The following is a 15,470-nucleotide window of genomic DNA, read 5'->3' as shown; positions in this document are numbered from 1 at the left end:
TTCCCACCATACCAGCTTTGCTGATTCTGTTGTCTATTTCTATATTTAATTTACCATCTTCAGTAAAAATCGTGCCTAAGTAGCTGAAATGTTTTACTTGTTCCACAGGTTCTCCATTCACAACACAGTTGACATTTTCAATGATTCTATTTTCATTGTCTTTGTCTTTTTATTGCTGACCTTCATACCATATCTATTACAACAGCTATTCCATTTAGTCAGAGAATCTTGCAGACTTGTAGCAGATTTATTTAGAAGTATAACATCATCCGCATAAAGCAAAGAGCTGACATTAACATCTCCAATTTTGATATCATGTTTAATACCACTTTCCTTCATAATGTGATCCATATAGATAATGAATAACAGAGGGGATAATGTACATCCTTGTCTCACACCAGATTTAACATTAAACCATCTTCCTGTACTTCCTTCAATTCTAACTGCTGACTTACAACTCAAATAAAGACTAAGTATTGCTTGATATAATGCCCCATTGACACCATATAACTGCAGCGTATTGAATAGCTTCTATCTTGGCACCTTGTCATATGCCTTTTCCAGATCGAAAAAACTTAAATACAGATCTTTGTTATATTCCCATGCTTTCTCGACTATTTGTTGTAAAGTGAAGATCTGATCCTGACAGCCTCTATTTGGCCTGAATCCAGCTTGTTCTTCACCAAGCTTTTCTTCCACAATTCTTCTCAACCATTTCTCAAGTATACTTGCATAGATCTTGCCAGGAACACTCAGTAGGGAAATACCTCTGTAATTCTCACATGCAGTTTTATTTCCCTTTTTATATATGGGTACTATGAGAGCTCTACTCCAATCATCGGGAATTCATCCCTCTGTCCAGGCTTTCTGAACTATGCAGTGCAGCCACTGTAAGACTCTTATACCACCATACTTCAGCATTTCTGGTCGAATATCATCTTCTCCTGCTGCCTTTCCACATTTCAAGCCTTTGATTGCTTTTTCTACTTCAAGTATGGATATGTATTCCTGACTGCATCCTGGTTGAGTGTTTTTTACCACTATACTATCACTGCTTGTTTCATTTAGCAGTTTTTCAAAGCAATTACTCCATACTTCAAGGATATCTTTTTCTCCCGTTTTCATGTCACCTTTATCATCTCTAATTGCTTTTACAGCACTCTTTTCTCCATTCCTAAGCTTCTTCAACAACCTCCAGAATATTTTGCCACCTTCTTGATATTTATTTTCTATGTTCTTGCAAAAGTCCTCCCATGACTTTTGTTTAGCTAGTTTTACACAGTGTTTAGCTTTCTTACATTTGTCTCTGTATTCTCTAAGAGCACAAGCTGAGTTATTTGCCAGGAACTTTTGATATGCTTTCTTCTTTTCCTTCACTGTCTCTTTAACTTCCTGTGTCCACCATGCAGTTCTAATTTTTCTATCTTTGCAGACAACGTCACTACATGCCTCTCTAGCTGAATCAATCGGGGTTTTCTTCAAGGCTTGCAATTGAATCTCCAAGGTTTGGTTCCTGTTCTCAAACTCTTTCATTTTTCCTTCAATAATCTTTGTGTATTTTAGTCTACAGTTCACATCTGAGAGCTGCTCAACTTTTATTCGCTTTAAAACTTTCTTACATGTTATTCTTTTCAATATGAAATTTGATTTTATCCTGCTCAAGACTAAATAGTGATCACTTCCAATTTCAAATCTCTCTGGTATCCTGCACCAGGGAGAAAACATCACTATCAACAATAACATAGTCAATGAGACTTTTCTTATCCCTTGCCTCTTCTCTCCATGTGAATTTATTCACATTTTTATGTTGGAACATGGTGTTAGTAATAACCAGTCCATGTCCTGAGCAGAAATCCAACAGGTATTTGCCATTATTATTAGGTTTGCTCTTTTCTCCAAATTTTCCCAAAACATTTTTGTATGTCTGACAATCACATCCTACTCTGCTATTTAGATCCCCAACAAGGACCAACTTTTCCTTTTTCATTGTGTCAATAGCTTTCTCTAGAGCCTCAAAAAATTCCTCCACGTCTACCTTAGTAGAACCTTCTGTGGGATCATAGGCACAAATAAGTCTCATTGTCCAGTTCCCCATTCTCATATTTGCCCAAATCACTCTACTTGACACTGCATGCCATTCAAGAAGATGAGGCCTGTATTTTGTGTTGAATACTATGGCTACTCCTTCATTTACTTGATTGTCATTGCCTGAATATAACATTTTGTATTTATTGCTCAGAAAGATCTCACCAGTTTTTGTCTTTTTTGTTTCAGTCACTACTATTATGTCGATCTGGTACTTATCTAATTCCTCAGCTAACTCCATTTCTTTGCCATTCAGGCTTCTTATGGTGATAGTACCGATCTTTAAATCTGGTAATGTTGAGTTGGGGTTTGTTTTCAGATTTGTTCCAGTAGCTGACTTTTTGTTTTTCGCTCTGGTTCCCTGGCGAAAACAACGGGGCCTTGTTTAACTGGGCGACGCCTCAGCCGGCATGAAATTTTGTCATGTTGTACCATCATTTTTTATTTTGGTTTAACCAGTAGGAATACAATTTGGTCGGCTAAATCCCAAATTGCCAGCCCATCCTTGTTCGTTCAGTATCCAGGTAGATACCCAACAGGGTGCACCACGAGAAGGTGAGGATTGGACATTAGGTCAGAAGCTCTGGTCAGTTCTCCGCATTCCTTTAAAGCTATGTGGAGGTCTCCTCTCAGTTTTACAGCTTTGACCCAACCTATTATTATTATTACATAGCGCCTCCAGGGAGTCCAAAGACTCATTGAGGGAGAGTACAAATACTCTACAACTCTCCGTCTCAACCACTCCACCAACCGCAACTACCTTCATCATCTACACCAATGCCATCTAACGCTGACCATCACCACTAGTATTTTCACAGACATACATCCATGCCCATGACAGGATTTGAATCGGCAGCCTTTTGGCTGGAGAGCAGATACGCTAACCACTTGGCCAACCAGGATGGCAATTCATGAAGGCAACATACTCAACCCATTTGTGCCTGATACTACTGGCATAATAAAAACTTTCTAAAATCTGGGAAATTATACATCTGAGGCCTCCAACAGATACCCACAGAAAGTGCTCCACCTATTTAGGACTCAAGTCTTTTGTCCACATGTTTCACTTAGTTCTGTGATGCTTTTGTGTGATTGTGTTAAAACTTTCATATTGTATTTCTGAAGATGTCACTATGATTGAGATGAAGTAGTGGAAGAATAAATAGTATTTTTAATCTGGTTGCTATGTTACTCCATTAACAGACACAGTCTTCACACACATATTGGCCACTGAATTAGAACCCTTTTATCCAGAGATGTATGTAAATGTCACTTAGTGTATATGCAAAATACTTGGTCATGTGTTCTAGGCAACTATTTAAGAATGCCACTGGTCAGTAATCATTGATAGTATTGATCACAATGAAAAAAACAAGGGATCTTTTGGAGTTCGATAAAGGGCATGCCTTTCTGGTTTCTCAAAAGGTGTTTAATCAGTGAAAAATAACCTACTTAACTTATCTAAGAGGGTTCACTGTAGTCATAAGATAGACTGTAAGGAGCATGATTGCCATGATCTGAGAGGGCATCACCAACAAATTCCTGACATTTACCCCAGCATATGATAGTACTACATGAAAAATTTACATCATTACTAACTTCCTATCTACAATTTTCCTCAAATCAGTCTGTTAACTGTCAAGACTCCAAAATTACCAGATCTTATATTTCTATCTTCTAAGGCACTTTTTACCATATCAATCCACCTATATCTTGGTCTTCCTCTGGGTCTTTTTCCTGCCAACTTGACAGAAAACACTTGTTTTGCTAATCTTTCCTCTCCCATTATGTTTAAGTGATTATACCACCTGAGATTAGCTCTGCAAACGCATTCCTGGATGCTGACAATGTCATGTTCTTTCCTAATATCCTCGTTTTTGATATGATATTGCCATTGATGCCATCTGTTCATACCCCCTAATCTTTCTCAGGACTCTCATAACTGCAGTCTCTAGTCTTTAGTCAAGTGTTTTACTTCTAACCCATCTCTCAGATCCATAAATTAAAATTGGTTTGAACACTGTCTTGTATAGGGCTTGTACGGGTAAACAGAACCTCCTCAACCGTTTCTCAAGTATATTTGCATAAATCTTACCAGGAACACTCAGTAGACAAATACCTCTGTAATTCGCACATTCAGTTTTATTTTCCTTTTTATATATATGGGTACTATGAGAACTCTACTCCAATCATCTGGAATTCATCCCTATGTCCAGGTCTTTTGAACTATGCAGTGCAGCCACTGTAAAACTTTTATACCTCCATACTTGAGCATTTCTGGTCAACTATCATCTATTCCAGCCGCCTTTCCATTTCAAGTTTTGATGGCTTTTTCTACTTCAAGTATGGATATGTATTCCTGACTGCATCCTGGTCGAGTGTTTTTTACCACTATACTATCACTGCTTGTTTCATTTAGCAATTTTTCGAAGTAATTACTCCATACTTCAAGGATATCTTTTTCTCCCGTTTTCATGTCACCTTTATCATCTCTAATTCCTTTTACAGCACTCTTTCCTCCATTCCTAAGCTTCTTCAACAACCTCCAGAATATTTTGCCACCTTCTTGATATTTATTTTCTATATTCTTGCCAAAGTCCTCCCATGACTTTTGTTTAGCTAGTTTTACACAGTGCTTAGCTTTCTTACATTTGTCTCTGTATTCTCTAAGAGCACAAGCTGACTTATTTGCCAGGAACTTTTGATATGCTTTCTTTTTTTCCTTCACTGCCTCTTTAACTTCCTGTGTCCAACATTTCTTCAGAAATAAATACCAAACAAACTTCTTTGCAAACACTCAAAAGATCAATAGGAAGCAAAATTGGCACAAATGTCATATTTTCTTTGGAACAAATTCCTATAATCCAGGCAGCATTCTCTTTCCCACCCCCAACAAGTAAATGCAGATATTATGTGCCTGTACTGATTGCTTTCGCAGAAGGCTCATATCCATAGTCCACATTCATATCGATACTATAAAGAGATGCAAAAAAATCTTACCATGATGCATGAGAAAGTGGAAGTGCTCAATAAGGAGATACTGGAAGTTTTAAAACTGAGTTTAATGTATTAAACAGAGAAATTAGGATTATAGAGATTACTTTAGCTGAAGTAACTAGAACAGGATTACGTATGGGTGAGCTTTGGGTGAATGATGAAGTAATAAATAGTATGGGAGTCAACAAAATAAAACCACAAGAGGTCTAGAAGAAATGAGATGTTGTGAGAGTGTGGAGGAGGGGGGTGTGCAAGTAAAAGAGCACTGAATAATGAAACTGGGAGAGTCATGCTGAATAGCATAGAAAATGAGTCCATGAGTGATGCTTGTGTGGACTTGAAGGAAGTTAAGAGTGGTAAGATATATGGCGATTCTATGATTAAGGGTATGGAGAGCGGTATGCCCAAGGAGTGCTTGGCTGGTGCGACAATAGAAAGAGTGGCTTTAGCAATAAAGAGAGGGCATGATGCAGACAAGATGATAGTTATGGTGGGTATAAATGACCTGAGTGGTGGTATAAATTGGGTAGCAAAAGATTTAAGAACATTGTTAGATATTGTGAAAAGGAAAAGTGTCAATGGGAGGATAGCGTTTGTGCTGCCTCGTTTTGACAATTACAAGTTAAGTAGATGAGCGATGATAATGAATGATATGACTGCAAGAATGTGTAAAAAAAAAAAAAAAGGTCTGGAATTTGTTGATGTCTGGAGTTGTATGCTAGAGATGGGCTGCATCTGAACATGGAAGGACATAAGCAATTGAAGAAGTTACTGTTTTCTGAACAAGTTGAAGTAATTGGGCAGGGAAACTAATATTGAAAAGGTTGAGTGTAAGAGAGAAACTTTAGCAGTGATTGTATATTTATTGATTCTTATTCGCAGAATAAATTGTATATCAGTTGTATATCAGTTCTAAAGCCGGTACAAGAACTAGAGGGAATCTGCAATTTTTGTATAAAAAATCATCATCATCATCATCATCAAACGTATCAAGGATTTAGGCCTAGCATGGCCGGTTTCGGCCTTAGACGTCATCGTTGAATCATTTAAGAGGACGTTCTGGTTCTTTTTCCTAATGGCTTGTACTTTAAGGCTTGTTTTGGTAATCTTTCTGTTTTCATTCTTTGAACATGTTCCATTTATGTTTATATTTTTTAATTTTTTCTATTACTGGTTCTTGGTTTAATTCTTTCATAATATCTTCATTTCTTTTGTGATCAAATAGGGTATACTTTGCAGTTTTTCTCATAAACTTCATTTCTGCTGTTGTTAATCTTGGTTTGTCCTTTTGTTTTATTGTCCAGATTTTGCTTCCATACTTTGTTTTTGAACTAGGTTTGGTTTAAATATAGAGTTAATTACATCTGTTATTTTTAAACATTTTGCAATTTTTACGTTTATATCTTTTTCATTTTCATATGTGATCATACATCCTAGGTAGTTAAATGAATTCACCTGTTCTAAGATCTTGTTATCTAATACTATTTTAGTTCTTGCTGGATCTTGTCCTTTAAAGGCCATAGTTTTTGATTTTTCCGTTGATATTATCATACTATAATCTTTGGATATCTCATTTAGATTTAAAATAGCTTTCTGTAAGTTATCTTCAGAATTTGTAATTATTATTTGGTCGTTGGCAAAGAGGAGAGTGTTTAAGTTAACTGTAGGTGAAAGTTTAATTCCTTGATGTAAATTTTTACTCCATTTTATTATTATTTCATTTAAGTAGATATTAAAAAGAGTTGCTGAGAGGGGACATCCCTGTCAGACCCCTTGGTTTATCTTTCTTGTATATGATAGTTCATGATTTAATCTTATGTGTATTTGATTATTTTCATATATACTTGTGATAGCTTTTAGGATATTATTTGGTATTTGTCTTTCTTTTAATATGTTAAATAATATGTTTCTTTTAACTTTGTCAAATGCTTTTTCAAAGTCAATAAATGCAATATGTGTTTCTAAATTATATTCTCTTCTTTTCTCTATTATTAATTTTAGGCAAAAGGCTGGGTCTATACATGATCGTCCTTTTCTAAATCCATTCTGTACTTCTAGAATAAAGTTTTTGGAATATTTCATTAGTTTGTTATTTAAGATTCTGCTATATATTTTGTAACAGGAATTTAGTATACTGATACCTCTATATTTTTAGGGTCATCTCTATTACCTTTCTAAAGATAGGAATCACAATTGCTTTTTTCCATTCTATTGGTGGGATACCAGTTGAGTAAATTTTATTTAAAAATAATAAGAGTCTTTCTTTGAATCTTGTTCCTGCGTATTTATATACTTCTGAACCTAGCTTATCTTCTCCAGGTGATTTTCCATTTCTTTCAGGCTGATTTCTAATTCTTCTTCAGTTATTTCCTTTTCATTAATTGTTTGCCAGTTGTCTTTTTTAAAATATTTGTCTGTCCACAGTTCTGTGTAGTAATTTAGAAATTCTTCTAATTTCAATTCAGTGTTTAATTTCATGTTTTCTTTGGTATCTGCATTTAAGTGTTTCAAAATCTTATATACATTGGGTCTTATTTTATATAAATCATGTTCTAAATTAGAAACAAATTTATTCCATGATTCTCTATGTCTTTTTCTGACTTCTCTTTTAGCTATGGCTCTTATTCTTTTATATTCTATTTCATCTTCTGATCTTTTACTGCTTAACCATTTGTGATAGGCTTCTTTTTTCTTTTTGATTATTTCTTTGATTGTATCATCCCAGATCTTCAGTTTTTTTCTTTTATTGAATTTTTTGGTCTTTCCTAAGCTTTCATTTGTTTTATTTTATCTAGATATTGGTTAATTCTTTGTTCATATAGCCATTGTACATTTGTGTCATTCAATACTCTAATTTTATAAACAAATGTTTCAATTTTTCTTTCTGTTCTTGTTACTTGTAGCCATTTAGGTGGTAATCTTAATTTTATTTTAACAAGGAAGTGGGCACTGCTTATTTCATATCCTCTGTAAATTCTAACATCTAATAAAAATTTTGATGTCTTTTCATTTAATATGAAGTAACCTAATATTGATTTCCATCCTCTTGCTGTCCAAGTATATTTATGTATGTCTTTATGTTTATAGAAGGAATTCATTATTTTTAGGTTATTATAAACTACAAAGTCAATCAATTTTTTACCATTTCTGTTTAGAGTGCGTTCTCCATGTATTCCTATATTATTATTAATTTTCGTGTTTCCAATTCTTGCATTTAAGTCTCCTGCTAAAATTATATAATCATTTTTATTTATTTTATTATATATGTTTTGTAGCTGATTATAAAAATCAATATTATCCTGTTCTCTTCCTTCTTCTGGGGCATATAAACCAATTATTGTTAAATAGCCTCTATCTATTTTTATTCTAGCTTCTATTATTTTTTCATTCCATAATTTATAATGTTTTAACTGTTTTGAAAGGGAGTTACGAATCCAAATCATGACTCCTGCTTGTGCTCTTTGGTCTCTGTCGACTCCACTGTATATCACATTAAAATTTTCAGTTCTCATAGTTCCTTTTAATTTCTTTGTTGTTTCAGTGATTACTGCTATTTTAAAATTTCTTTCATTTAATAACTGGTCTAATTCTATTTCTTTATATGCTATTCCTCTTACATTCCAGTTTGCTATGTGTATTATATTTTGTTGTTTCCATTTTCGTTTTACCTTTTCCATTCCAGGGTCGTTTCCCATAGATTCAATCCAATTATCTTTTTCTGTCAGCTTACAAGTAGGATTATGTTCTCCATGTCAGGGGACTAGCCTGACGATGGAATAGTTCAGTGGTAGGGCTGCTACCTTAAGGCTTCTGAACCAGCCTTCTTCCAAATTTAAACCCATAGGAGGAATAGGGTATATTGAAGGGGAAAGAGTAGATTACAGAAGAAATATAGTAAGGTTTATAGAGAGGGCATAGTTGTAAGGCCAGAAATGAAAAGACCCCATGGCCCTCAAGTACTCTAATAGCATAAGGGTCGTAAAATAAGAAGAGTTGGCTGATAAGGCCTTATAGGAAAGATTAAAGTAAGTGGATCTTCCTCAAAGTAGAAGAAGGAGAGGACAGATCCAGCTATGGGTCCATGGGAGTGCCGCTTCCCTTACAATCAAGATGATTGCCCCTTATGGCCCTGTTGGTCCACGAGTCCTTATTCGGTATATTCGGACCACCCCACCATATATATATATATATATATATATACACATATGCACACGCATGTACACACACACATGGTGGGCTCCCCTATCCCACCCAGGGGACGCACTCTCTAGGGGTTACCAATGCAAGAAGCATTCGAAATAAGAGAGAAGAATTTTTGGCATTAGTCAGTGCAATCTCATCAAAAGTTGTAGGCAGTAGTGAAACGGCTGTCAGCAGATGTAGTCACTGGAATTGAATGTGATGGGTACAGTATTTTCAGGGAGGATAGAGAAGATAGAACAGGGGGAGGAGTACTGTTGATGATAGCTGATGTGTTGCAGCCAAAGAAAGAAAGTAGTATATCAAGATGATAGACATGTGAATGAGAGTTCATTTGAGGCAGTCTGGTGTGAAATAGTGACCAACGCAACCAAATATACAGTTGGATGCTGCTATAGGCCGGGGGGGGGTATTGAATTCATGCATCAGCAAATTAGTACAATGAGTGCAGGTTTAGTGATTATTATGGAGGATTTTAATTATGATGATATCAATTGGAAGGAGGAAATATCACGTAGCAAAAAGGAAATGGAGTTCATATATCTTCTACGAGATAATTACTTGAAACAGCACATAACTGAAGGGACATGTGGTGTGAGTGTTGGACCTGGTTATTGGTTCAGAGGATATATGCATAAGTAAGGTGTCCTTGTTACCTCCAATTGGTGAAAGCGATCATGTGGTATTGACTTGGGAGGTTGCAAAATCTGTGGATTTTTCTGTTAAGAAGGGATATATACGGAACTACAGGTTAGGCAATTATAACAAGCTTCGGAGTGAGCTTGCAGCCATCCCATGATAGAACATATTGCAGGGGAAAGATGTTAGCAGTGCATGGGATAAAATCAGTGGGTATCTGAGGAAAGCAATATCAGATTGTGTCCCCATGGTCAGGAAACAAACAAGGTAGGCGTTAGATGGATGAAGAGTAGTATCAAGCTTGATCTGCAAAAAAAGAAAATGTTATAGAGAATGTACAAGGAGAAATGCGATCAGTACACCCATGCGCAGTACAAGGCTCAAGCTAGGAAGGTTACCAGCATAGTAAGAAAAGCTAAATCAGATTATGAGAAGACCTTAGCCAATAAGATCAAGGGTAATCCCAAAGAGTTCTTCCACTATGTGACAAGTAAAAGAAAGAATGACTTCGGAAGGATAACTTTAGTGGGTGCTGATGGTATTGAGGTGACAAAATCAGATGTAATAGTTGAGTTACTGAGTGCCCACTTTTCAAAAGTTTATCACCCAACTGAGGATATCTTTGTATCTGTAGCAATAACTAATGTGAGAATTGAAGTTAAGAAATCAGAGGTATTTAATATATTGCAAAATTTAAATGCAAAAACTGCTGTAGGTTTAGATGGAATATCAGCTCAGGTGTTGCGTGAATGTGCAAAGGAATTGTCAACCCCTCTTACTTGGATATTTAACTTAAGTTTGAACTCTGATATGGTCCCTAGGGAGTAGAAGTTAGGCAAAGTGGCAAAGTTCCTTTGCATAAAGGGGGCTCTAAAACTGTGGTAGTTAATTACAGACCAATCACCATCTCAGGAGTAATGGTAAAAGTATTGGAAAAGTTGGTTAAAGACAAAATTCAAGAATGGGTGGATCAGGATATGATACTGTATATAGCACAGTGGTACTTCTGGATTTTGCTAAGGCTTTTGACAGAATACTCCATGGAACACTGTTATGCAAATTGGAGCAGATGGGAATGGATACTAAATTGGTGATATGGATAGGAGAATGGCTCAGGAAGAGATACCAGAAGGTGGTGTATGGAGGAGCAGAGTCCAGGATGAGGCAGGTGCCCAGTGGTGTGACTCAGGGCTCTGTGTTTGGGCCATTGTTGTTTAATTTGTATATAAATGATACAGGAAATGGCTTAAAGGGAGATATTCATTTGTTTGCTTATGATGCAAAGTTGGGTAGTGCAATAAAAAATCAAGCTGATGCTGAAAGTTTGCAGGAGGATTTAAATAAGCTGGTAAAATGGGCAGAAGATAATGGATGTCAGTTCAATGTGGAAAAGTGTAAAGTCATGCATTTTGGGATTAAAAGATTACCAGCTGTGTACTACATTGATGGAACAGTACTCCAAGAGATTGATGAGGCTAGGTACTTAGGGGTGTTGGTAGATAGGGAGATGAAGTTCAGAGGCATTGTTAAGGTGTCCAAGATTGCACACAGGATTACTTGGTTGTTGAGGAACACACTGACATCCAGAGATAAAGAGGTTATTATTCCCCTTTATAAAGCGTTGATACTTCCACATTTGGATTACTGTGCTCGGGTCTGGTCACCTGGATTCCTTGGAGATGAGGAGGCTGTGGAGAGGATTCAGAGAAGAGTGACCAAGTTGAGTTGGTAAGCAATGTAAAAAATGCTCCCTACATTGATAGATCGAGAGCTTGTGGATTGCAGAGGTTGGTTGATAGGCAGAGAAGAGGGGATATGATAGAAACATTTAAATTACTGAAAGGTTTTTATAGGATTGATGCAGGGGAAATGTTTCAGCTGTGTGATAGTGATGGAAGAACAAGAGGTCATCCCTGGAAATTAAAGAAGAGTGTGGTTAACAAGGGTGTGAGAACAAGGTTTTTTGCCTGGAGGGTGGTGAATGAGTGGAATTCATTGCCTGACTTAGTTGTGAGTTCTTCGTCTGTAAATGAATTCAAGAAGAGACATGACAGATATTGTTTTGCTAGTTTGGGTCTCCTGCGATGAGTCTACTGACTCCATGGAGATACCAGCAATAATAATAATAATAAATAATATTCATTTCATATATATAAATTTTATATTTTAGTACAAATACAAGACATTAACCTACCATTCTGTAGTATAACATATTTCTAATGTTCACCCTTTCTCTACGTGAGCAGAGAAATTTCACTATCTTTCACAATTTTTTGATTGAGAAATTTCACAATCTTTTCACTATCTGCACCATACTGCTATCAGTCTGAATACTGATATAGTGGAACAATAACTTCCAAATGTAAATTTGCACATTATTTTAATAACAGCACTACATCAATGATACTGTTATCATCTACTTACCTGGCATCCTGCAGCTTCCAGCATCTGAGCATATCTGACTGTTCTCTCAATTTCAGGAAAGACCCGAATTTTACAAGTAATAGGAATATCCACCTCAGCTCTGACTTTATTAACTAGGGAAAAAAATGATAAAAAGTGGACAAAATATTGGGAATTATCCTTTTTTTGTGATATTTCCATTCATGAAAAGGTGGAAACCTATAGTATGTTAGTACAATGTACAGGGCAAGGATTAGATAAACTAGAAACCTGTTCCGTTTGGAGAGGAAAAAAAAAAAAAAAGAATTGTCTCCCTTCATTTCACTTCAGGATTAGCAATTGGGCTATCTAACTGGTAACCTACCCATGATACTAATGTGTGGTACGTTTAAAACCTTTCTTGAATGGGAGCTAAATTTTAAAAAACAGTGTAAGTTTACACTATGTGATGAAAATTAGTTATTACATATGACTTTCTTAAGTATCCATGCCTCAGTAAGATTTGAAACCACAATACTTACTGGCAGTCACAAAGCAGAGATGCTATCAACTAGGCCACAAATGCTATCATTCATTATAATGATAAATATGAGAAAGATGGTTGAGCCAATTTTAATACATCAATGGGCTTCAAGTAAGTGTAATAATTATATTTTAACTGTTATTTCCATAACAATAACAATTTTGTATTTAAAATCTATGTTTTCTAAATAGCAAACTCACAGAGACCAGAAATCAATGGTTATAGTGGAAGGCTTGGTATAGTCAATTTACTTTAGTACAGCATTGAGGCTATGGACTTTAGTCAGGTCTTTTCAATCATTTCCTATAGTAAGAGTCTACTACTGCCTGATAAACCTGTTATGCTGCACATAGGGAAATGCTATTATTACTCCTTCTGAGCAATTTCAATGAAGTCCTGTTAAAAAAACTGACAATTCAGCCTGGAGAGCACCCACATTAGCAGACATAAGTACAATTTCCTCATGGGTAGTCATGAGATAATTCTAAGCCTTAACTAGCTTGTTATACTAACAAACCAAACTATGGCTACATAACTTTGATTTAAGGGAATATTCCATTATACTCACATAATTTTGAAAATGCAATCATTTATTCATAATCCAAGGAATTGCTAGTTTTCTTTTTATACTGAAAGTTTTACTAATATTCCCCAAAAAACATTATTTCATCCAATTCCCAATTCTTCCCTCGTTAATATGATAATCAAACTCACTTTATGCCAGGTGTTTCTATGGTGTCCAAGGATTTATCACAGAAGAGCACTCCACAACACAATAACAGTGAGTGCAATTTCTTCTACATCCATTTTGATTAACTAATACAGTAGATGGTCAATACAGCCACCCTTCCTCCTCAAGGACTAGAGATATTTATTATAACTCTATAGTGAATTCAAGGAAAAAAGAATGGGAATGGAGGAAATGGCAGGAAATAGAACAAAAGAAACTATATGAAACAGAACAGATGAAATAGCACAGAAAGAGAAGAAAGCAAATTATGGAAATACCAAAAGAAATTGCAGGAAGGAAACAAACAAGCAAACAAACAAAAAAAATGGAAAGGCAGCTGATAGATGATATTCAATCAGAAATTTTCAAATATACAAGTATAAATGTTTTACAGTGGTTACACTGCATAATTTGGAAGGCTAGTTGAAAAGTTTCCCTTTAGATGATTAGAGAGGAACTCTTATAGTGCCATCTATAAAAAGGAGAATAAAGCTGAATGTGATAAATACAGAAGAATTTCTCTCCTAAGTATTTGAGATAAGATTTATGCAAGCATAACTTAAGAGAAACAGAGATGGTCATGATCAGAATTTCACTTCATGACATATAACTGAGAAATCATGGGAATATAACAAGGATCTGTACTTAAGTCTGTAGATTTGGAAAAGGCATTTGACAAGGTGCCAAGAAAAAAGCTTTTCAAACTCTACAATTATATGGGGTAAATGGAACATTACACAGAGCAGTCCAGTGTAAGAAAGGTACACTGTCTTGACTAATTCTTCATCCACATGGAATGCATAATAAAGGAAAGCGGCATTAACCTGATATTATAATTGGAAATATCAAACTTTGTTTTTGCTTTATGCACGTGATGTTGTACTCCTAAACACATCCAGTGCAAGTCTCCAGGATTTCCTAACTAAACTGAATAACAGCTGTAAGAAATTTGGCATGAAAATCAGTAATAAAAAGACCAAAGTTATGAAAATAGGAAACCATAGAAAACTTTGGCTGCATTCTCAACCTATTGAACAAGTAAAATATCTCATTTATTTAGACATAGTTTATAGCAAAGATGGCAAATTAAATATGGAAATAGACAATGGAATAAACAAAGCTGGTATGGTGGGGAGCAATTGAATAAATATGTATGGAATAAGACAGAAATTAGCCTAAACATTAGCAATATGCAAATGGCAACAAACAATATACAAGAAATAAAGCACTTGATCAAATATTCCACTGCAGTGCAAGATAGTGCCATCAGATAAAGGCTCTGCTCTCCAAGGCAGAAGTAACAAATTATAGACCAATAATTAGTATTTCAGGAGTGATGATTAAGGTAATGGAAAAGTTGGTTTAAAAGGTAGAATTCAGGTAAGGTGGATAGAAATGTGATACTCTATGGCAGAACTTATCTTTTAAGGTGGTTGCCACAGAGTATTGTATTTCTTTTACTTTATTCACATTTTATAATAGAAGGACAGTTAAAATGGATAAGGGAAGTGGCTATACCATGACACTGGTGGACTCCGTAAAGGCATTTCACAGAATGCCAGACATCAAACTATTACATGATTTGAAGCAAACAGGAATGGATATGAAGTTGATAGCAGGAATGGGAAGAGGGGAGCACCACAGAATGGTGTGGTATATGGTGGGATATATCCCCAGGAGTGGGGTGACTAGTATAGAGACCTTGGGCTATCAAGATGATAGCCCTAGGTGTTGTTCCACTGGTTCTTATAACTGAATATCCTTGCTTAAATCATTCCCAGTATCATTGATATATATTGATATACAAATTAAACAGCAGTGACTCAGTTATAAGAACCAGTGGAACAACACCTAGGGCTATCATCTTGATAGTAAGGGCAATGGCATCCTTAG

At 35.6% G+C, this 15,470-nt stretch overlaps 1 protein-coding gene across 2 annotated transcripts in view; it reads right to left on the bottom strand.

The window, feature by feature from the left end:
* Dus1 (Dihydrouridine synthase 1) overlaps nucleotides 1–15,470 on the bottom strand; it is a 156,148-nt gene that overhangs the window by 111,807 nt on the left and 28,871 nt on the right. For both annotated transcript variants that reach the window (XM_090411023.1, XM_090411024.1), the window contains exon 3: nucleotides 12,346–12,458. In XM_090411023.1, the coding sequence (XP_090267149.1) occupies nucleotides 12,346–12,458 (113 nt within the window). The remainder of the gene's footprint in view (nucleotides 1–12,345; nucleotides 12,459–15,470) is intronic.

This window comes from Typopeltis vanoorti, chromosome 21 (genome assembly GCF_054136105.1).
Source record: "Typopeltis vanoorti isolate ZY-2024b chromosome 21, IOZ_Tvanoo_1.0, whole genome shotgun sequence".
Classification (NCBI taxonomy): Eukaryota; Metazoa; Arthropoda; class Arachnida; order Uropygi; family Thelyphonidae; genus Typopeltis; species Typopeltis vanoorti.
This window is presented reverse-complemented; position numbering and strand designations above follow the sequence as displayed.